Source organism: Hetaerina americana, unplaced genomic scaffold (assembly GCF_022747635.1).
Source record: "Hetaerina americana unplaced genomic scaffold, ioHetAmer1.1.p SCAF_10, whole genome shotgun sequence".
Taxonomy (NCBI): domain Eukaryota; kingdom Metazoa; phylum Arthropoda; class Insecta; order Odonata; family Calopterygidae; genus Hetaerina; species Hetaerina americana.
In genome coordinates this window covers 48,908,742-48,932,707 of record NW_027286070.1, presented here as the reverse complement: position 1 = coordinate 48,932,707, position 23,966 = coordinate 48,908,742, and the positions used below count along the sequence as shown (strand labels likewise).

General features: G+C 36.6%; 1 protein-coding gene across 1 annotated transcript; it reads left to right on the top strand.

Annotated features, from left to right (window-relative positions):
• Window positions 1-10,009: 10,009 nt before the first annotated feature.
• On the top strand, window positions 10,010-23,693 carry LOC139700107 (uncharacterized). The gene is made up of 5 exons (XM_071598628.1): window positions 10,010-10,187; window positions 10,256-10,753; window positions 10,867-10,953; window positions 16,007-16,274; window positions 19,914-23,693. Exons 1-5 carry the CDS (start codon window positions 10,149-10,151, stop codon window positions 20,972-20,974), a joined length of 1,953 nt encoding a protein of 650 aa, XP_071454729.1. The 5' UTR covers window positions 10,010-10,148; the 3' UTR covers window positions 20,975-23,693.
• Window positions 23,694-23,966: the final 273 nt, after the last annotated feature.

Genomic DNA, 23,966 nt, shown 5'->3' with positions numbered 1-23,966 from the left:
CATCGCGCATTTACAGTTTCAGGTGTTTGTGTAAGTTTGTATGTAATTTAAAGATATCTAATTCCTGATCGATGATGACTGCATCATAGAAGAATATCTTCTATGTACATAATATTGACATAAAATCTTTTGCAATATTCTTGATTCGATCAATCTCTTCCGATGCATTCAGCGTTAGGTGTGTCAAGAAATTTAAATAATCGATATGTTCATACTTAATGTAAAACGTTTCCTAAAGATAATTATTCTGAAAGAATGCCATATTTAAGTGTTAACCCACAGATGAGCATATTTGAATTTAGTCCACTGTATAAGGGACAGCTATAAGAGAAATGAAGACATTTTAAGTATCGTGGTCGTGAAAACTCAAAAAATGGTTACATTCTAATTCATGGCAGTAATTGTGAGACTGGCACGAGGATTAAGTCTTTATTGTCGTATCTATTGAGATATTTTTTTGGAATAGCGTAATCAAAATGTTGTTTTATTACGAGTGACTACATTACATGGTAGACATAAGCTATCATCCGATTAGTCCATGCTATATCCTTGAATATACAAAGGTATATTAATGGTTAAACAAACAACCCCTTCACAGCCCTTAATCCCTCTCTACCTTTTCTTCCAATCCACCTGGGCATATTATTAGCGTCCCAATCCCCGCTACACCCTCTATTACTGCAAGTAGTACATTCATCCGTGAAAGAATATTGGTATATTATTCACCGGCCATTCTTGACCATATTCTGTGCGTGATAATGCTGCTAGTTTCACAGCAATATTTAATTGTGAAATAAATACGGAGCGCAGCTTCATATTTCATTGGTAGTGGTGTTTTTAGTAAGGACATGCAGTATTGCAATAACTTGTTTGCACGCATATTTTTTTAGTCGCTTCTTTTTGTTTTGATTTACAAGAAGCCAATGTTATTCAATAGCAGGTAAGAAGTGTTCACGTTAATCAGCTTTACAGAACCTTGCCCCATTCTAAAAATATCGATTGTGTGAAAACCTTACATTGTGTGGTGTTGAATTTTTTAATTTAGGTGCATCAACATACATTGTTAGAGAATGTAACTATCTAGAAAATTGAACAATGCTACAGAACATTTGTAGTTTGGTGTATTGAAACGTGGAGTAAACGGTCTGGAGGTTAGGTTTAAGTGGGAGAGGATGAAACGCCAACATACTGGGCAAAAGGGGTTGTGAACATAAAAAAGGATGAAGAATGGAAAACTGGGATTGATTTGAATCGTTTTAGATCCATAAAAAATGTTTGGAAAATTTGTGTAATAATGATTTGAAACTATACAAAAATTCATGCTTTTGCCTTCTATTAGTATTGCTAATCTGGCCAATTGTGTTTTGATGGTTCGAATTGTGAGCATTCTTGGGTAAAAATATCACCCTTGAATCTCCCGGATACAATCGAACTTTTGCTGCGCTGGAGCTCCCTAGGCATTGAAACAATTACCCCCTTCTGCTTCCACTGGAAGTAAATACCTGTTCCTCTCTTTCCCACAGGCGTTGTGCATAGAGATTCGTGCTTAGAAAGTCACCGGGATATGTCTTATTAAGGGGACACTGGTGGCATTTGTTCAAATAAAATCTGAAAAGTAGCATGCTTGTCTATTCTTTAAATAGATACATGTATCACTTCCGCGAAGTGATGGCTTTAACTTTTAACAATAAGTTCGTAAGAGGAAGGGAATTTGGCAATTGGGAAGTGATGTTTCAGTCAACGAACAGCAGCAAAACAATAGAAAACTGCTAGCAATTTCGCTGTCACTGGTACTTGCTCTTGAGTTGAAGGTGAGACCAACGAGAACCTGAAGTCTCAATCTGTGGCAATTTTAGTGCATGGTGGTTTGTGGAAAAAGGAAATCTTTATGTGCAGAATAAAATGGAAAAAATGCGCCTTTGAACCATTATTCTTGCCAATTCAATAGAATCTCCTTTGCCCACCTAGCTGAGAATTACTGCAATTTATCTTCCAAGAATCTATTGTAAGTAATTCACATTTTACGTAGAATCGGATAGGGAGGGTAAATTTCGAGGTTATCATGTTTTTGATGGAAATTGCTGTTGAATTTCAATAGTTTTCCAATGTACGTGAACACACGAGAAAGACAAATACTTAACTTTGGAAGTCTACAGTTGAGCACCTATGAGTTTAGAGGTATTTGAATTTTCCTTTGCGTCCATATTGCTGGAAGATATGGGACCTAAAAAATGATAGTTCACAGTACAGGAATCACTGTATTAGGGAATGGAAATCAAAATTATTTCAAGGGTCTCACTGAAGGTGACTGAAATTCATGTCATTAACTATTTTGAAACCCCAGATTTAGAAGCATTAAATAATGGATATTTAGTTAACATACAGATAACCTATATTTTGCAGGTCTCCTTCCAACCTTTAAACAACTGAACCATTTGAGTAAAACTGTAGAGCTAAACTTATAGAAATATTTTTGTGCCCACTACATTTTAACCCCATGCTCCTCAGAATTGTATATTATCATTTGAGAATTGTTCATTAATTTATTTGCAATGCACTTTAATTCTTGATCCAAATCATTATTATTAATAATACTATTCTTAATTTCTTCATGAGTCCTAGGGAATAAAACAACATTAAAGGGTAAAATTGCCTGACCCCCACTAGCTAAGAAAATAATTTTTTTTTATTCATTTCAAATGAGAAAATATGATAAGCCAACTGCAAGTGGAATTGTATTGAAAGTGGATTCCAAATAAAATGAGAAAAAGTAAATAACTTATAAAGAAGAGATTTTCAGGAAAAGATATTTTATTATGATTAAATAAACTAATTCTACCTGGTGATACAGAAGGTTAGGCCATTTGAATTATGGGGTTTCAGAAGTTAAGGATTACTGCTTTCTAGTGAAATATTTGAGGTGCATTGATAGCAAAAGTGCACAAAGAAACTTGAAACCACTATGAAAACATCACAATGAAAAAATTCCAAACGAGGAGGAGATTTTATATATTAAGATGTTACTGGTCCAGTAAAACCCCAACCTAAGAATGATGAAAAATATTTTCAAGTGTTAATTAATGATTATTCTCAAATTTTTTTAGATAAAATAGTTGAAAATGAAAAGTATGGCAGAGAAAAATGCGATGATAATAAAACCATACACGCGATCATCAACCTGAAGGTCAGTTTGATAGGCGGTGATAGTGTTCTCCTGTTACAAAGCCTAATGGTATGTGAAATTCATGGATTAGTTGTTTGCAGATAATAATGTCCTCTAATAAACATACAAAGGTGAACCAAGTATAAACAAGGTAAGGTTAATATTCCAAATAATTTAAAAAGAGATATACAAGATTCCCACATAGGTACTCTTGTCATTAGTCGTATTATCTTTTTCTGTAATATTAAAGCCTTTTCATGAGCCTAGGATGATCCCCAGAAAATTATACCAAAAGTAAGATGAGCTTGAAATTTCCAATGTACAATATTTTTTACACTAATATCCAAAAATTGCTCAAGATAATGAAACACAAAAGAAGTTTTTGCTAGTTTTCTATATAGTTTTGTAACAAATTCATTGACTTCTGAAAGTTCATTAGGATTCAGGAACAAAAGAAAAGTAATTGGTATGAATTCTGGACAAACAAAAAAATGTATGAAAGAAATTCAATAACAATATACAATACTCTACATCCCTCAAGGAAATGGCATTGCAGAATGTATGAATAGGTCACAAATGTATATAGAGCAAGGAGACATGAAATTGCTACTCAAAAAAGTACATTTTTTGCTATTATGTATTAAGTAATCTACCGGTTAAAGTAGGTTTTGGATGGTCAAACTACCAAATAAATATTTTGCTAATCCTAACAAAACCTATTCCAGAAACCTACTCTACATCAAGTCCTTCATCTCTGTCTACTTCCTCCCTTCCGTCATCCCATCCAACATCCCTATCCTGTTCCTGCCCTTTCCTCATTTGCCTAACATTTTCCCCTCTATTATTGTCTTCAACATCCCACTACCGACTTCATCCATTTTTCCTACCTCCTTAGGATTTCTCACAAAAAACCCCTCTCCTCACCCACCATACCTAGTACTTCCTCATTTTTTTTCCTTTCAGTCCATTTCATCTACGTCTAACCTCCTGCTTCAGTGGACACGTTTCTGCACCATACATAACTATGCTCCATATCAAAGTTTTTACGAGTCTTTTCTTAATATCCTTACTCAAAGTCCCCGTCATCAACTCCCTCCTCCTTGTGAAAGCCTCTTTGCATAGCGCAATTCTTCTCCTTACATCCCTACTACTTTGACCGTGTTGGTCCACAAAACTTCCGAGGTACATTAACTGTTCTACCCGTTTTATTTTTGCCCTCCTATTTTAATGTTTAGCTTAGCCTTTTCCTTTCTAGAAAATCGCATAACCTTTGTTTTACTAATATTGATTCTCATCCCATATATCTCGCATTGAATTTCATATTAAATCATTAATGCTTGCAACCCCTTGGCTGACTGACAAACTAAAGCTTGGTCATCAGCAAACCTAACTGATTGTACGAATTCCCCTCTTACTTTCATTCCTGCCTCCAGTTCTTCCCATGCCTCTTAAATCATTTCCTCCACATTAAGGTTGAACAGCAACGGTGATAATGGGCAACCCTGCCTTACACCTCTTCCTAACACTGCCCATCCGGACTCCCCGTTTCCCACCCGCACCTGAGCAGTCTGAGACATGTACAGGTTGCGGATTAGCCTCCTTTCCCTCCAATCTATTCCTATTTTCTGCAATATACTCATTAGTTTTTCGCAATTCACTCTATCAAACGCTTTTTCGAAATCTACGAAACAGGCAAATACCTCCTGGTTGTGTTCTATATTCCTCTCGATTAATAATCTCATTACTGCAATGGCATCACGCGTACCTCTCCCCTTCCTAAATCCAAACTGATCATACCCTAAATAAACATTTGCCTCTCTTGCCATCCTTTTGATGATGATCCTGAGAACCACCTTAGCTGCATGGGAAATCAAATTTATTGTTTTGTAATCCTCACTTGATGCAGTCTTTACCTTTTGGAAATAGGAACTAACATTGAATTCACAAAGGCTTCCGGCCAGATTCTTTCCTCATAAATACTACGGATCAGTCCATTTAGATTCTTCCTTTTACATTTTCCTAAACCTTTAAGTAGTTCCGCAGGAATGTTGTCTACCCCCACGGCCTTACTTGATTTCATCTCCCTTTACCTTTTGCACTCAGATGTCGAGTGTGACTCGACATGGTTAGCAACGGTAGCAGCTCGTATGTCGAGCCACACTCGACACGGAGAGTCACCACGAGGGGAATTGGGATTTTTGTCTATTTTTCCAATAACCTTTCTTGTAATCATCTGCATGAAAGGAAAAGTAAAGTAAAGCTTAATTAAAAGCATGGCTTGTTTTATAAATGAATACCTGTAGTATCAACCCATTATGTCGTTGTTGACATAAATGCTATCTCCAAAGGATGCCACTACCGACGCAGATGTTTTTTGTTGTCTATTTACTGTGTTGTAAGTTCTTTTTCATTTGCATTGTTTGCCCTTCATTACTTGGAAGTCAGCTAAATGTAAAGCAATGTCTTTTAGAGATTGTCGTTGTCTGAAAACAGATTGCCAGAATGTAAAGTTACCTAAGTAAGCTGTTCTTTAGTTCATTGCTTTCTAGTTCGGACTCTTTCATTTACTTTTCTTCATAGTGTCCGCTGTCTCATCAAAGATTCTGCCTGCTCTCTTCCTATCTATAGCATAGTCAGGAATTTTGAGTAGGAGCGTCTAAGATATGATCTATTATATTCATAGTAAAACACGAACCTTAGCCCTTTTCCTGGAGCCATGCTTTTTTGAGGTTGCATCATCATTGTTTGAGGAGTATCCAAGACATGAGTCATTGATTCATAGTAACTCGAACCCTTGCACTTCTTCTTTGTCATGCTTCTTTGAGCTTGCATCATTCTCCTGTGGTAAAGAACCTTCCTTTTCTTAGTCTCCGAGGTTTGGTTACGTTTCTAGAAGCATAACGCAGGTGTTTTCCTTGATGACAGAGGGTTCTCATACAACATATGCTTTCCATTTAGTTAGACGAATGGTTTGCCAGCTAGTAGTTGCTCATTCTAAACGATTTTCACCTCCTCACGATGGATAAGTATTCCAAAGAATTAGAGAGCAGCGATGCAGAATTTTACATCGAAACTGACAAATTTATTGACAAATATAATAGTGATAAAAGTGAGTTATCTGAGAATGCATTTGGAGATGATAAGCGAGTCGCAGGTCCAAGTGGATTTAGATGGAAAACTCCATATATTCACACCTCACCCTCACAAAAAACATAACGATTGTGCGGTTTGCTCAAACCGAAAAATCAAAGGAGGGAGAAGAGAGACAATATATATCTGTGAGACATGTGAATGTAAACCAGATCTTCATGTTGGTGAATGCTTCCAAAAATATCTTATCATGAAAATTTATAGAGTTTAAATAATGGTTTATCAATAAAGCTATCAATAATTATGTCAAAAAATCCAAATAAATAAGTTTGTATAAAAAGAAACTCTAGTTTTTCATTCTAGGGCCACACTTAGTAAATTTGGGGTATTTAAAAAATTGAATCCCGAGTAGACTAAGGCAATCGAGAAAAAAAGCACCTGAGTGCAAAGGGTTAAGGCCCTTTTCATCTCATCGTCGAGAATGCCTGGACCTAAGCTATTTTCCTCTATGTCATGTTCCTTTTCTATGCCTAACCTATTTGGCCTAAGCTCTTTAACGTACAGTTCTTCTATATTCCTGGGGGTACGAGATGGTGTGGTGGCTATCATACTGGCTTCCCACCCAGAGGGCCCAGGTTCAAATCCTGGCGATGTTGAATATTATTCAGTGGAATCTCGATGCCTCCTTGAGGTGCTTTGTGGAGGGCACTATGAGTCGGATGGGACATTAAGCTGTGGACCCCTTGGTGCATTTCGTAATGAGTAGGCTAATGCCAACACAGGGTTTCTCTCCACCCGTCATCCTTTCCTGTCCATCCCTAATGGGGCAAATTACCTCAGCTGTTGGTCGCCTCCACTAAATACTACTATATATTCCTTCCATCGTTCTTGAATCTTTTCTGGGTCAAATATAATCTTCACTGACTTATCTCTAACTGTTATACATAGATATTCCCTTCTTACTTCCCAATAGTAATTTAACCTTGCTGTATAGTGTACCAATTTAACCCTTCAGCAAATTTTCCATATCCTAACGCTGTGTCTTCTACCATGTTTCTTTTGCTTTATTTGTTGCCCGTCTCAATTTATTTTTAACTCTTTGTACTTCATTTTGCCTAGCTCTGTGTTTACATTCTTCCATTTCCTTTTATCATCTATCTTTCTAATCATCTCATCTGTTATCCATGGTTTCCTTGGCCTTTTCCTAATAACAGTCCTACTGTTTCATTTGCGGTTTTCGATATCCCAATTTTGATGCATTCATATTTTTCCTCGATAGTACTTGTGTGGCGGTTACAGTCAATTTTCTGCATGCCAAATTTCATCTGTTAGCTTTGGAGCCTTCCTATTCTTCTTACCAGAGGACAGCACTGGAGAACCGAGACGAAGAAGCGTTCACCAATTAGCCAGCAGTCTGCAGCAAAAACCTTTCGCGACAAGTAACTCCTTGCTCCATCTGCACCTACACACTCTTTGTAATTGGGCAGTGTGACAATAAACTTTCTGTAGTTTTCTTGTTTTAGCTTTTTCCTTTTATTATGATAGTTGATTCAGCATTCCTCCTTCGGACGCGATACTTGGCTCTTTACTCTCATCCATGATTTTCTCTACAGCCTGCTGATACTCTTTCCTTGTCAATCCATTTAATGCTTCTACTTTCCATTTCTTAACCTGCCGCCCCTGCCTTATCTTTTTGAAATGGATGATACATTTCATAACAACCGAATTGTGGTCAGAGTCTGCATCTGCTCCCGGGAAGCTGTTTGAATTTATCACACTGTTCCTAAACCTGTGTCTAAGCAGAATATAACCTAACTCATACCTTTCTGAGTCACCTGGTATTTTCCGTGTATACCTATGCCTTTTGTGGTGTCTAAACTTAGTTTTGGTGATAACTAACCCCTGTCTCCTGCAGAACTCAATGGCCTTCTCCACATGATCATTCCTCGTGCCTAAACCGTAGTCCCCGACCTCATCACCACCTATTCCTTCGCCTACTGTCCCATACCAATCCCCCATCACTATCAAATGTTTCCCTGCAGGAACACACGTGATTATGTCCTCTAACTGATCGTATATCCTATCGACTTCTTCCTCCTTACGGTTGCTTGGTGGCATGTATACCAGAAAAATGACCACGTTTGTCAGTTCTGATTTTATCTCTACTAGTAATATTCTATCCGTTGCTGGTTCTATGTTGACTTTGCTTCTACCTACCTATTTATTCAATATTTTGGCAACCTGTTGTTGGCTCTCGTACCCACTGCTGTATAATATTCTTTGACTATCAAACCAGTAATCCCCACTATCCTTCCATCTCACCCCACATAAACCTAAAATATCTTTATTTCCTCTTTCCGTCTCTTGCTGAATGTACTCTAATTTTCCTGTCCTCAACATTGTCCTTACATTTCAAGTTCCTGTTCTAACCAATTTGGTCTTCTTCTTCTACGTCTCCTATCTTGTTGCTGTCGTTTTTCCTTTGCAGGGGTTTCATGAGATGAGGACCACGGAAGTCTTATCTGTCCCCCTGCTGGGCACGACACTCGGCCGAATCCCGTAGTTACCAGGACTCATATTCTCTATTGTGTCCATCGTGATAATCTTGGAAATGACAATTGAGGTGGTTTCCCATTGCCTTCCTCAATAGCGTTTTTAACGTGACACCATTAGTCAATGGAGGAACAGACGCTGCATGGACTACCTTTCGTCTGGCTCTTAACCTTTGACCTATTTGACATGGGTGACCTAAATAGGAGCAATTATCATAACTCCCACCAGCGCAGCTCTGGGCATCATTGAAATGCACAAGCCCTTCACCACGTCAAGGTTGCAGTCCATGGGAGGGATTTTTTTACGATAGTGTATTTAATATAATATCAAAGACGCTATGTTCAACAGTCACAGAATACACAAGAATTACTGTCAAGACTGTCATGCGCATAAAAAGCTTTGCATGCAATAATACTTGTTCTGTGCATTTCATCGTTATAAGTTTTCTCAGTATTTTTAGCATACTCAAAATATTGTATTTATGCTTACAGTATTCGGAGATAATGTGAACTTATGTAGATATGTCATTTGGAGTGGCCAGAATGGTGCTAATCCCCGCTACATATTTAAGATCTTGTAGTATACATTTTCACCTATGTCATATAAACAGTAAAACTGTGCACGCAAATTAACCTAAGAACCAAAGCTATATGTGCAAATAAAGAATGTACAGAAAATTGCTCATTTTCGACTTCCAGAGGAAAAGGGAGCCTAGTTATGTGCATTTTAAGGTCTCTCCTAAAGAATCTCGCGCCTTCCTGTGGCATAAACTGTTGTGGATACCCTTACTTGCTAGCATGTAATAGAGCCAGTCTAAAAAAAGATCATTATACTTGGGACACTTTGCTTAGAGCGTGATTCAGCTCCAATACATGAGTAATGTAATATTTTGTCTTAGTATTGTATTAGGTCAACACAGGAATCATGGTATTAATCATAACAATATGCAATGTAACAATGTGGGAAATACGTCAGGACCATAAAGAATTTACTGCAGTGATTTATAAATTAAACAAAATACGAAGCTTTTAGTTTTATTCCAGCTGTAAACATAATATATTTCAAATTATGCGACGAACTTATATTTTATTCCGCTTTAATGTACCCAATCCCCCTGAAGCTCGTATTTTCCCGCTTATTTACGCGTATAGATACTCATTTTTACGTGGGAGAAACTTCGAAAATAGCTCCATCTGCATGGTTTGTTAACGATTTGCTGAAGTTTGCGCCAATTGTAAATATGGATTTATATGAGGCCTTTAGATGTATATATTTACTCTCAAATGAATTTTTATCCGCAAACATGTGATGCAAGCGCGATCTAATTATTTTTGGAGGCATTATGTTTCAATGGGAGGATGAAGAATTTGATCTGAATGAAGTAGGTGTGGTGAGTTGATTGTCCTCTGGGTGGTTAAGGTCGAATATATAATCAATTGTTATTTTCAGGAATTTCTGGAAGATATTTTTCAACGAACTGGGCCCCAAAGATCCAATGAGGGCTCCGGTGATGTTAAAAAACCCGGAAGCAGTGGTCAGGATATTCCGATTACGGGCAATGGAAATGGGAAAACAAAAGTGATGGTTGAAAGAAGTCCTGGCTCCAATTCATCTCCTGTGTCAAAGAGAGCGAAGTTTCTTTGTGATTCAGAACTCAGTCTTATACCATCTGAGCAAGGATTTCTAGACTTTAGAATAGAAGAAAATGCATCATCAGCACCCAAGAGTTCGACGTTTTCGTTCAAGACTGCGTCTGACAATATAGCTTCTCAGAAAATAGAAAGGGGTATATTTGGTCACAGCTGCGGGAGTTCTATTGAATCTCCTAAGTTTACGAACAAGTCACCTACCAATCAAGCATGCCACTCTCATCAGCAGGACTATAGCAACTCATCCAATGCAAGGAGGAGGAAATTTCCTGGTCCTGCTGGCCTATTGCCTGAATTGGTAGGTTGAATTATAATTTTTTTGCTCCATTTTTTTGTAGTTTGGTGTAAGTGAATACTTTGGCGAAAGAGAGAGATTGCATTATTTAATCTTGGTGTAATCTTTATTTCAAGGATAAGAAGAGGTGCTATCCAGATTTAAGCCAATTACCCGCCGAAAGCATTGATCGAAGGTCTCTCTACACGAGTAGTGATGCGGTGGTGAGTGGACTCGATTGTTAATTTCACTATAGAAATTCACTTATTTATAAATGAACAGGTTTTCACTAAGCTATGTTATATAAACTCATATAATTGTAATTCATTGCAGTACTTTTCTGTCAATGCATTTTATTAAAATACAATCAAAACATTTTGAATCAATTTGAAATGCTACTTCTACAAAACTACACCAATGTTTGCGTTTTTTAGTAAGTAATATGATGTGCAAATATTAATTTGGAAAATCTCTCTTATAATTGCTGAAAGTAACAAATTCCATTATCTTTGAAATTCTGAAGTTTGTTCTACTTTAAGTTCTGATGCTGTGTTTCCTCAAGGATTATGGAAATGTGATAGTTAAACTTCTCTTATTTATAATTGCTCAATGGGATCTTAAAAATGACATTTCGACGGCTTCTTTATTGGAAGTAAAATATTTTTCATTTTTATGTAATGTATATACTATATTTTTCACAATTGTTGGTGGAAGATATTTCTAAGTAATCATCATTGCAAAATGGGTATTGCTGTGTGGATGAAGGTTACTAGAGTGGGGAAACTTCATACCAGACTTATATGTTTTATGGTATAGTCAGTATATTCTAAAAATTGAGTTGATAGTAACCATACTAAAATAAAAAGCACAAGCTACTGTGGTAATTGAAAATGTGTGCATCAATATTATTTTTGTATAATGGAAAACTTTGCAGATATAATTAGGGCTGGCATTAGGTTCAATCATCGTTCGTGAAGTGAATGAAACTTAGAAAATTGAAATAATCCTATAGTGAAAATTGATTGTTATTAAATGTGAATGGTATATCGTAGTGTAGTATGTCAGGTATTGTCTCACTGGTTGAGGCTTAGAAATTAAGCTATGAACTGGATCCTCAAGGTAGCTGGACAATTTCTAACAGCAGGACCGATTGTGCAACACCAACCATGCAACTTATAAGCCACTGCTTCCCCTAAGTCCTCTTCTTCCCTTCACTCTCCCCTTCCAGACCCTTCTGTCACCATCCCCACCAATTCTTTCATTCACATGGAAGTGTGCCCAAAGTGATAAATAGTTGCCAACATAAATCATGTTTTTCAGCTATGGTTTATATATGAGATTATTGAAATCTGATGCTATTAAATATTTGGGTTAACATGCTTCATACAAATAATAGCAAGCTCATTTTATTCAAAACCAAATGTGCTCATTTTACTCATCCCAGGTCACATTAGGAAACTGGGGTAAATATATTGAACTACATAATTCATAGATTGACCTTGGATTCTTGTAGTTTTCTTTGCATGGCAATGAGGCAGATAGCTTGTGTAAGGCCAAGATTACAAAAACTATAGAAAGCAGAATTCCATGTGTCTTGGAGTGATCTCTTTGTCTATTTTTGAAATGATTTTGTCTTAGTGATCTTAGTCATTGTCTCAATCCTAGAGAAAATTACTTGCATATAAAACAGAAAATGCCAGAAACTCCAAAATATGACCGGCATAGTAACATAATGCTTCAGGACAAGCAGTGGTTATCAGTTGCTTGTATTCTAGGAAACATCCTCAGTTTTAAGTATTCATTTCTAGTATTTACATGGTTTCTTTAAACAAAATTTAATCCCTTGAATGATCATATTGACTATACTTTAAAATAAATTGAAATCACTTTTTAAATTTCCATTCTCATTTGATTATGGTTTCTTATGATGATTAGCTTTGGTTGTGCAGGTGAACACATTACTGTAGCATAGGTCAGTCGAATAAATGAAATGTAGAATTTTCCAAATGAGTTTCATTTACCATAATGAAAGTATAAAGTTTCTTCCAAGTAATGATCAATACGTTTTCTTCTATTCTGTATTGAAAATATGATAAATGTGTATTGTGAAGTTTTTGATTGTGGTGCAATTTCTTATGCAGATAGAATTTTAAAATCTTCTGGCAAGAAAATGTAATTTACTATTTAATTTTAAGTGCAGCACATGAGGAAAATGCCAAATTATTAATATATGCATTCTGAGATATTTAAACATAGTTTAATAGTATACTGTTTGGTAAAAAAACCAATAGGTTTTTTATATACTGTTTGGGAGAATCCAGTAGACTACCTCATGTGATTACTTATTAATTTGAGAATCTGAAAATCTACTTGGAAATGAGTTATAAGAATAGAGTGAATTAGTTTTTCCTATTGCTTTTGCTGTTACACTACTTTGCATGTAGTATGCTTTTATAGTAATGCCAATGTCTTCATATTATTTGCATAATATTATCATCTAAAGAAGTCATTCACCATATTTTCTTGTAATAGAATGTGTGCCTAATTGTATTATATTGCATATTTAGAAATAAGATATGCCCTTATTTTATAGCTTATACAAAGCTTGTAATAAATTTATTGATGTACTTTTGTTCAAGCTTGTAATCAATTGATCTGTCACTTAATTGCACATGATATCAAATTTAGCACCAATGAATTTAAAAATTAACTTTTGTCATTGGTCCTTGGACTATTTAATTATGGTAATAGTGTTGTATGTATTCTTAATTTTGAAGGTTCCATAACATTCTTGATTCTCCTAAAACGTTTCACCTCTTTAGCCAGCCTGTGACTTTTTTTGACTCCAGGGAAAGGTCATTCTTCTCTGTCTGAGGAGTAGTCTGTGAGATATGTGTTCAATTAATTTTCCAATGGTAGATTTACTAATTGCATTCCTTTACTGTTGCTGTTTGCAGTTTACCCATTAGCTGCTGTTAGTGATTTACATATTCCTTCATCACTGAACCATGTTTAAAAGAAACTAAATATATTCATTGCAGTCTGATATTGTGCTAGCTTCAGAGTTAACTTTATTCTCTTTACTTATTATTTTATCAAGTGTATAGATGTTGCATTTCATTGCAGCAACAAATGAGGGCGTTATTTTGAGTTGTTGAATAATATCTGCTATAAATAACTAGTTAAATGATCAGAACAACTATAATATATAACTAAACTCTTAAAAGAGATTTCATTTTCATCCTGACTTTAATCTCTATTGAAGTGCTCATTCAAAAGGTATACGCCAATCCCTCCCTAGTATATATTATTGAGTTGGTTTGCTGGTTTCCGCGGCGATGAGTAGGTGATTTCCACATTTTTTGGGCTGCGTCCGCGTATGTCGTTTAAATTCACAACAGTTTCGCCAGCCATCCAGCCAGATTGACGCTCCGACTTACTGACTTGCCAAGTACTTGGCGCGGTCTCTGCAGGACCACGTCGGACAGACACCCAGCTTCGTAAAAAACTCGACGCATTTCATTGGCGTAATAAGAAACATCACCATCCACGACAACGATCTCATGGTCAGCTTCGATGTTGAATCGCTCTTCACCAACGTCCCTATCAAGGAATCGCTGAATATCATCAAGGAACTCACCTCCCGTGTGATCCCTAAGGACTTTCCGGGATTGGTGGAGCATTGCCTCTGCAATTCCTTCTTCCTATGGAATGGTGACCATTACAAGCAGACGGAAGGAGCTGCGATGGGCTCACCCCTCTCCCCGGTTGTGGCCAATCTCTACATGGAGAGCTTCGAAAAGAAAGCACTAGAGTCTTGCGACAAGCGGCCCTCACTGTGGCTAAGATATGTCGACGACACTTTTGTCATTTGGTCACACAGCGAGGGAAAATTAAAAAAGTTCCTGAAACATCTGAACTCACAGCATCAAGCCATCCACTTCACTATGGAGGTGGAAAAGGATCATCAACTGCCCTTCTTGGACGCCATGGTGAAGAGAAATAAAGGGAATGGGAGGCTTGGACACAGAGTATACAGGAAGCCCACTCACACCTGACTGGGATGGGGGTGCTGCATCACACCCCCATCCCAGTCAGAAGAACTCACTGGTAGACACACTTGTCAACGAGCATATAAAATATGTGACGCCGATTCTGTTGCCAACGAGAAGAAACACTTGACAACTGCCCTGCAAAGGAATGGATACAGCGCTCATATGATCCAAAAAAGGCCAAGAAAGAAGAAAAGAAGAGACAAACCACCGCTGTTCCTGACAGGGAGGAAGACTCCAGTCCACAACCAAAGGCTTATGTCACCATCCCCTTCATTGCAGGGACTTAGGAAAGAATCACGAGGGCTTTAAGGAAGCATGATGTGGTGACCAGATTCAACTGCGTCACCAAGATAGCTGACACCCTTCCCGGACCCAAGGATGAAATTTCACCGTTACTATCAGAAGGCGTGTACCAAGTGCCATGCTCTTGCGGCAAATGGTACATCGGTGAAACATGCTGAGAGCTGAAAACACGCATGAGTGAACATCAGAGAGCAACCAAGACCAAACAGTTTAGAGCATTGGCCATCGCTGAGCACGTCTGGAGTAAACCCGGACACTCTATTCTGTTCGACAACGCTAAAATAATAGCGAAAGAAGAAAAATACTTCCCGAGGATAATTAGAGAGGCCATTGAAATCGTTAAAAGGCCAGAAAACTTTAACAGAGAGGATGGATATCCATTCCACAGTGTGTGGAAAAGAATTATTCCGCGCAAATATGAGGACGTTCCCTGATAGGTCGAAGAAATTTCCCGGTATTGGTGCTGGATTTTCCCTATATAAGACGGGACAACAATTCTTTCCATCCTTGACCTGAGGATGCCAGCAGGATAGCTGGCGAAACTGTTGTGAATTTAAACGACATATGCGGACGCAGCCCGAAAAATGTGTAAATCACCATTATTGAGTTGCTTTTGTATTGAAGTGGGGCATGAATATTTGTCCTTATATGTGTAAATATCATGTATTGCATTTTCTTACTTTACTATTTTTAATTTGATAACAATATGTTAGGTTTCAAGTATATTTCCATAGCTTTTTACTTATATATTTACAAATATGGCAATATTTTGTATCCATTGAAAAATAGTGTTTAATGTCCCTATATAAGCATAAAACGTTTATTGCTTCAGTTCAGTAATTAGGATTATCTGATATAATTTATTATCTTCTCTTAATGCCAATTTTTTTCTAATTTATGATTCATACATTTTTTCCAGGATGAATCTGAAACTACCTTATCACAGCCATGCGCAGTTGGGTCCCTTTTTGGGAATGATAGCCCTTGGGCTTCTTTACGGCATGATTTTAATTTAAATTCGTCGGATTCAAATAGAGGCCCACTCTCCAAAATATGCCTAAAATGGGCTCGACAAAAAGCCACTGCTCGACAGCTTCCTGCACACAAAGTTCCTTTTTTGGCAGTAGCCATCCATGCATTGGATTGTTCTTCCCCAGATCCATGTGTAATTCTTAGGGATCCAACAGGTACTGTGTAACTCATTTTTAAATGCACTCTGATGGCTTGGATTCCATGCTTAATTTAAGGACCACTTTTTTATTGTGGTGTGTATAAGTGTTATTCGTGCATGAAACAACAGTAACGGTCAAATCTCCATTAGAGGAAATGGGGTATATTGTCCAAGTTTAGTGTTTGACCAGTGGTTGGTAAAAATATACCTAATGGTTTTTGGGTGACAATTAAATGTGTAGTGTGGAAGTATGGATGGAACTGTTCTATTATTAGAGCAGAGTCAATGATTAGAGGTCGTCATTGTAATCAAAGATGCATTTGTGATTTTTTTTCATTAATTGTTTCCCCCTTAAAAAGAATCTATCATTTCAGCATTGTTTATTTTCTGCAGTGACAATTGCACTTGGCCCATCAAAATATTTTGTTCTTGCTAAATGAAAATAATATTTTAATACTAAATTTATTGTGGCATTATGAGTTACCCCCTACCTCTTTAATAACAAGAGGTGTTAGAAGCAATTGACTTAAACCTATAGAAATTAATTAGTATGGAAAACCAATGCTCTGAGAGTCTAGTAGATTTGCTGTGCATTCATTTTCAATTTCAATTTCATCTCCAAAGATTCAGCATATCCTTAACAGAAACTTTTGAGCTGATTATCAAGGCTTATGGTGAGGATGCTATGAAACATACTGCGTGTTATGAGTGGTTTACCCGGTTCAAAAAGGGGTAGCAATCAGTAGAAGATGACGAACGTTCCGGAAGACCATCAGCGTCGACTGTTGACCCCCACATTGAGAAAGTGAATCGATGTTTGGCCATCAGGGAACTTGCAGGAGAGTGTGGCATCTCAATTGGTTCATGCTATGAATTAATCCTGACTGAAAAATTGAGGATGCATCGAATCACAGCGGGGATCGGGATTGGTGCGGTGGTTATCGTATTGGCCTCCCATCCAGAGGGCCCGGGTTCAAATCCCGGCGGTGTTGAATATTTTTCAGAGGTATCTCGATCCCTACTTGAGGTGCTTTGTGGAGGGCGCTTTGAGTGAGTATGCCATTCATCGGATGGAACATAAAGCTGTGGACCCCTTGGCGCCTTTCGTAAAGAGTAGGCTAATGCCGACACCAGGTTTTTCTCCACCCTTCATCCTTTCCCATCCATCCCCTATGGCGCAAATGATCTCAGCTGTCGGTCGCCTCCCCTAAATACTACTACTACTTGAGTCACCGCCCAATTCATGCCTTGCCTGACGACAGCAGACCAGAAACAACATTGAGTTCAAGTCTGTGAGGAACTGTTTGATTGAGCTGATGAGGATGAAACCTTGTCCAGATCATAACAGGTGATAAGTATGGGTATGATATTGAAACAAAAGTTTAATATTCATAATTGATTGATGAAATGTCCTCCTGCCCCAAAAAAGCTCAAAAAGTTCGCTCATGTCTATGTGATATTGGCTGTTTATTTTCGATGCAAAGGGGGTTATGCATCACCAATATCTGCCTATAGGTCAGACAGTCAACACGAAGTACTACCTGGAGGTTATGAAATGCCTAAAAGAGGACTTAAGCGAAAACGGCTCAAGCTTTCGGAGCAGCAGTGAGTGGTTATTTTACCACAGCAACATGCTGGTTCATTCGTCTCTCAGAACTCATGAGGTTTTTCAGCCAAAAACTGCTGTGCTTCTGTACCTTCCATACTCATCAGACCTGGCCCCATGTGACTTTTTCCTGTTCCCCAAACTAAAAACCCTGCTTAAAGGGAAAAAGATTTACCACCATTCCATAGTTACTGAAAAATTCAACAGTTTAAACACTGAGGAGGAGACTCCTTTGAAGGGGACCCTGACCAATAATTTATTAGTGAAGTATTTTTTTTTAAATAAAAAAGTTAGGGAAGCTTTGAACCGACCTCGTATTGATGTATGTCCACTTGGCTAAATTATCAATTGCATACAATCTCTTCTACCATACTCTTACAGCTCACAGGTCATGTGTTGAAAAATGCATAACTAGTCTTATGTCTGCTTGGTGAAATTGAATTTCTATTCAGTTGCTCATAACTTAAAATTGCCAGGATTAGCTTTTTAATAGAGTGCTGGATGAAGAGCTTATGACACCCTGACTGTTGCTGACTGATTTGTTGGTGTACTGTCTCTGAAGAAATAGATAATGGAAACCAATGAAAGGTCTAGTTAATTCTTTTTGTGGTTGAAAATGCTGAACCACACATCACTCTACCTTTTTGTTCTTTGTTGTCCTGTGTAATATAATATTTGATTTTCATCCTCGTAAGATGATGGCACTTCAGTGACTGTAGCCTACCCCTATATTGTTTAATTGAGATGAAATTTTATACTAGTGTTTTTATATTATCATCAATTCAAGCCATACAAAGAATGTTTTACCGTACTCAACAGTAAGTTCATATGACTATTTGTGCAAAAACTTTGACAGACTGTTAGCAGATGCCTTTGCATGACAGCAATATGCTTGACTTTGCGACATAGGATCTTTTTCATGAAAGTCTGAAATAATCATTTTTTTGAGAGAATCAATTGCCATTTCCCAGCTCTAGTGTTTGTGAAGTTCAATTCAGTTGGTACAGAAGTATGTCCATTATTCTGCAAAATTGCTGGAGCTTATCTAGCTTCTTTTGTTTTAATTACTTCCCTGGTGGAAATAGGTATTAAAGTGGAAAAATAATTTTTTGTTCCATTTCACTAAGAAAATTTTTTATTCTGCTAGTAAAAAGGTTAAGTTCTGTGAGGATTTGGTTGGTGTCATGGCAGAGTAGTGGCTTCCTATTGTAAAGCCCCAGATATTAATCACAATAGGTGGTGGATCTTTCAGTGTAATCCCAATTCTTAAGTGATTGCGATTATAGGGAATGTGATTTCTAGAATGCTTCTAGTGCATTGTCTAATCTAGGGGTTAAAATATTAAACTATGTGAACCCTTTACATCTTTATGAGTAGGCTAATGCCAATTTCAATGTTTTCTCTGCGTCTTTCCTCCTTGCTTTAGAAATCTGACCCATACAAAGTATCCAACTTTTGCCAGTACACTCAGCTTTTCGTAGCTTTCCCCAATAACTGCTACTATTAGGGTTTTTTGTTGTTGCTTCTCTATGATGTACTTGTTCTTTCTAGTACTTTTTTGGATATTTTTTAGGAAAAATTTAAGGCAACTGATAATAATTTTCAAGTTAGACTCAAAAGATAATAGAAATCAAAAAGGACTTGTACATTTATGGAAAATCTGGGCACATGCTGAATAACATTTGTGCATTATTTTGAAAATCGTAAGAGAAAGAGGCATCACTAAGTGTTGGGATCAGTTAAGAGAGCTGAAAAATAATTAAGCTTTTAATATGTACTTTGTATTTAATATACAATTCCTTGTGTATTTTCATGTGAAGTCATATTTATCTGAAAGAATGGATTATGATGATTTCATGAAAATGTTTATTTTTCTACGATCTTATGCATTTTTTTGGTTTGATAATTTAAAATCTTTTACAATTACTCTAAAATGGATAAATCTTAGAGATATGATGTACATTGAAAATATTTCTACTTCATTGCTACCTACCACATATCACGCAATTTTTAGTAATGGCCCTTATTAAAATGTTTTGAAATTTTCAGGAGAGATGGGGGGCACTCTTCACAGAGAAGTCTGGGATCGCCATGGTTATCTGCTCCATCCTGGGGCTGCTATGGCCTTGCGTCAAGTTGGAGTCTTGTCAACTGGGGCTGCAGCTCGCCGGCACTACCTCAACATTACTGAGAATAACCTCCTTAGCATCTACAGTTCTGCAAAAATAGAAAATGGACCATATACATTTAGGAAAGTTGATGAAATGTCTACCAGTGAGATTAAAATTACAAAGATTAGGCCTCTAGATATAAATGAAGTTAAGAAATGCTTGCAGGAGATGCAGAGTACTAACCAGGCGACAGTGAACCCAGCCATATTCCCCCCAGTATCTCCTTCTTTGTACAGCTCTGCTTCCTCAGTCACCCGGCCTCATTTCAATTCCTGTAATTCATTACGTCCTGCTCCTTATAGGTCGCCAAATCCAGCTAATGTTTTACGCTTCAACTGTAACAGGACCTCCAGTCCTATTCAAGGTCAAGCCTTTGCCTCCATCCCCAGGAGCCCTACCATGCCAAGTCCCAATGTTTTTACCTCTAGTCCATTACAGAGCAGTTCATGGAACCCAGTTTGCAACAATGCTGTATCCATGGATGTTCAGTGTTCAAGTTCTCCTCCCACCTCAATCCACACGCCCACCTCATCACATTTCACCCCTAAGTTTCCAGCGTGGAAATCATCAGTCAATAACACACAGGGCGCGGGCAGTTTTGTTCCAAAACAACCCTTTTTAAACAAATTTCCTGTAGGGCATGTGGGATCTCCAGCAGGCCCTTACAATTCTGGTTGTTCTGGTGCATCATCTCCCAACCTCTCCCTAAGTAGTCCTGAAGGTTCTACTGCAATGGACATCACAGTGGGACCTTCCATTCCATCTAATTGTGAAAAAGCTATTTCGATTAGTCCCACCACATCATACTTTGAGAGGAAGGGAATGACTGATATTGCTGGCGCCGAGTGCAGGAAGAGCCAGGCACTTGAAGAAGCAGAATTGGACTCTATTCTTGGAGGTATTGACACTGATTTACTTTTTGATGATGATGACTTTTAGAGATGTAAAAGAATAATTCTTAAGTGTGATTTAAGGACTGGGGTGTACATTATCATTTACTCGTTGGTATCAAATTTTGCCTATTTGAAATAATTGCCGTGAACATGAAATAAAATTGTCTTGTCATGCTTATCCATTAACCCAAATATATTTTCCATTTTTAGCTTGTTACAGCAATTCTTTTGTCTTACATCAGTATGTTACTGAAACATATTTTGGTAATAGATTTTCGAAAAAGTTGTTTATTTCAGTGGACCCAATTTAAAAGATTCATATTTGTAGTTTGGTGAAATTATTTTAATGTTTTATGATGTTATTTTCTCATGTTAACCAAGTTAAATTACTTGCAGAAATTCATGTATCCAAATATTTATTTTTGTCCTTCATTAGACTTTCATATTGAAATTTTGATTTTTTGCTTTTTATACATTAGATTACTTTACAGAAAGTGTTATATATTCAGTATATTTCTAACAAAAGTGCCATTGTTTTATTTGAAATTGCCAAATTATATGTAAATGTAGTAGATGGAGTTCTATTTGCTGGCAGACTTGGACTCCTGTTGTAGATGTCTGAAATCTCATGTCTTTACTGGCTTCTTGATGTTGTGAAGCCATTACATTCTAACATTTCCCGAATAATCAAATGCTCTAGGTTGGGTTGCTTTATTTTCAAAATTATTATTTTGTGTTGTGCTCTAGCATTTTGCATAGTTCTCCTATAATGTAGCTGCTTCTGAAATGTATTTTTATGATCTGAGTATGTGAAGCAGTGTGGTATGTCTAAATTATCAATAAATATTTTACATTCAGAGCCCAAAGCAGTAAGTGCCATTATATGAATCAAATTAGTGCCACTTTTTTCATGTCTTCCAATAATTTTCATTGATTAAATTAAGATGATCCACCCAATTAGGATGTATTTATTTCTTCGCTCTATAAATTTCACCAGCAGTCCATCTGAAAATGCCATATCTCATTTTTATTTTCCTGAATCTAGTTATTATATAAATTGTATTTTTGTATTTCACTTAAGTTTTTGTTATTATATCCAAAATTTGTATAAGTCAGTGGATGGTGAGATTAACCTGCTCTTTTAAATAGGAAAAGGAAATAATTTTTAAGAAAAGACACCATGATCATGTATTTAGATACCATATATTTTAACCCTTCATCCGTTAATGAATTGAAAGATTTTGGTGCCTTTTTTGCATCATTAATGTGAAAATCTTATTTTTATGACATGTATATTTGATGTGGGAGTTAGAGATGCATTTGCAATGCTTTCCTTCTCAGAATTGTATTATTTTGATTTGTTAAAATTTGCCAGTCACTCATTAGTGATAATCAAGACAATGTAATTATTTTGAAGTATTGTGGCTGTGAGTACATGTGTTGGCCATACAGGTTTCATTGTATTTTATTTTACATTGTGCGAGCGCAAAATTGATTTTCATCTTTTAGACTGCTTGGAAATATATGAGTTGAAAGTGAATGTGCATTGCATTTATTTGGGTGAAATTCTTAAGGAATGAAATAATTTGAACAAGAGACTGCAACTAACTTTTTTCGGAGAAAAGATTATGGTACTACTTTCCACTAGGCTTTTGCATCAGTGCCTTATTTCCCTTGGACTGTGACTGTATTATACGCTAATTTTGTTTAGAGTATATCACAGCTTTTCATATTTTTCAGCACTTAATTTTCTAATCAAAAGACATTTGTGCAAGGCTGCTGCATTAGTATGCTGTTGTTTTCCTACTTAATCATTTTTTTATCTTGTTTTCTCTCAAGTGGTAATATTTTTCATTTCATCGGAAGATATAGCAGGAGTACTGACACTTCCTTGTTAAAATGAATTAATGTTCTGAAATTGTATGATGTAAATTATTTCATATTACAATCATTTCATGATACAATCATTCTGAAAATTAATTTTTTCATGTTCCATACAACATTTATTTCATATATTCATATATTTTCAATTTTGTGTGCAAATTTTATCAAACATGGAAATTATTTTTTCTGGCATCATCAGCAAAGAATCATAGCCTATTGAAGGCTAGTTATCATGCTTTCACAATTGTTGTCACAAATGGTTATTTTTTAAAAGGAATGCTCAATACATAACTATTGTAAATAGAATAAAAATCTAATTCATCCAGGTGCTTAGTCCTTATATCTATGAGATGATTCTTTAATATAAAAATGTATGGCTCTATGTAGGAAGCTCTTCAAAAAGCTACGAAATCCAAAGTTAAAAAAAGACTTAATAGTTTGATGAATTTGACATTTGATGAATTAATGAAATGGGGAAAGCCTACTAATAATGATTGTTATGTTTTTGGAAGCCTTGTTATTTGCGGGAAAGGATTGAACATTGATTGTAATGGATTGGATTTTTTTTTTGTTTCATAGGGTAATTAAACTCTGGTGCATCCTTCTACATCTTTGACAGCATCGTCCAAACATATCATGAATATATTAGAGATTTAAAATTTAATTGTTGAAGTGGAGACTGAAAGTGATTCAGTCTCTCAATTATTTATTGTGTGAAAACAAGCTAAAACAAATTTCTCTTCTGGTGTTTATGTAAAAGTTAACACAATTGCAATGGTAAAAAATTACTCCATATGTTGTGTTGGAATAATGTCTGGAGTGCTTCCCCATGTAGGTACCAGTTATATTGTGTACCTCAGTTGCAAGAGGCCTGTATTGTATCTGTTTTCTTATGGAAGAAAACTGTGTATGGTAACTTTTCTACTAGTACCTAACGTCTGTATATTCACTCTTAAGGATTATTCATGTAGCATAGCTGCATCTCTCCTGGAAGAGTGGTAATTCTTTACATCTGGCCTGCCAATTAAATTTTCGTGTCAATTGATTAATGCACAGAAGTTGTCGGAGGACATCTTTATCATTTATGTATTATTCACTGTCGATTAATATTTAACCCTTCAGTTGGGTATATTGCGCTTTGCTTTTTATCATTA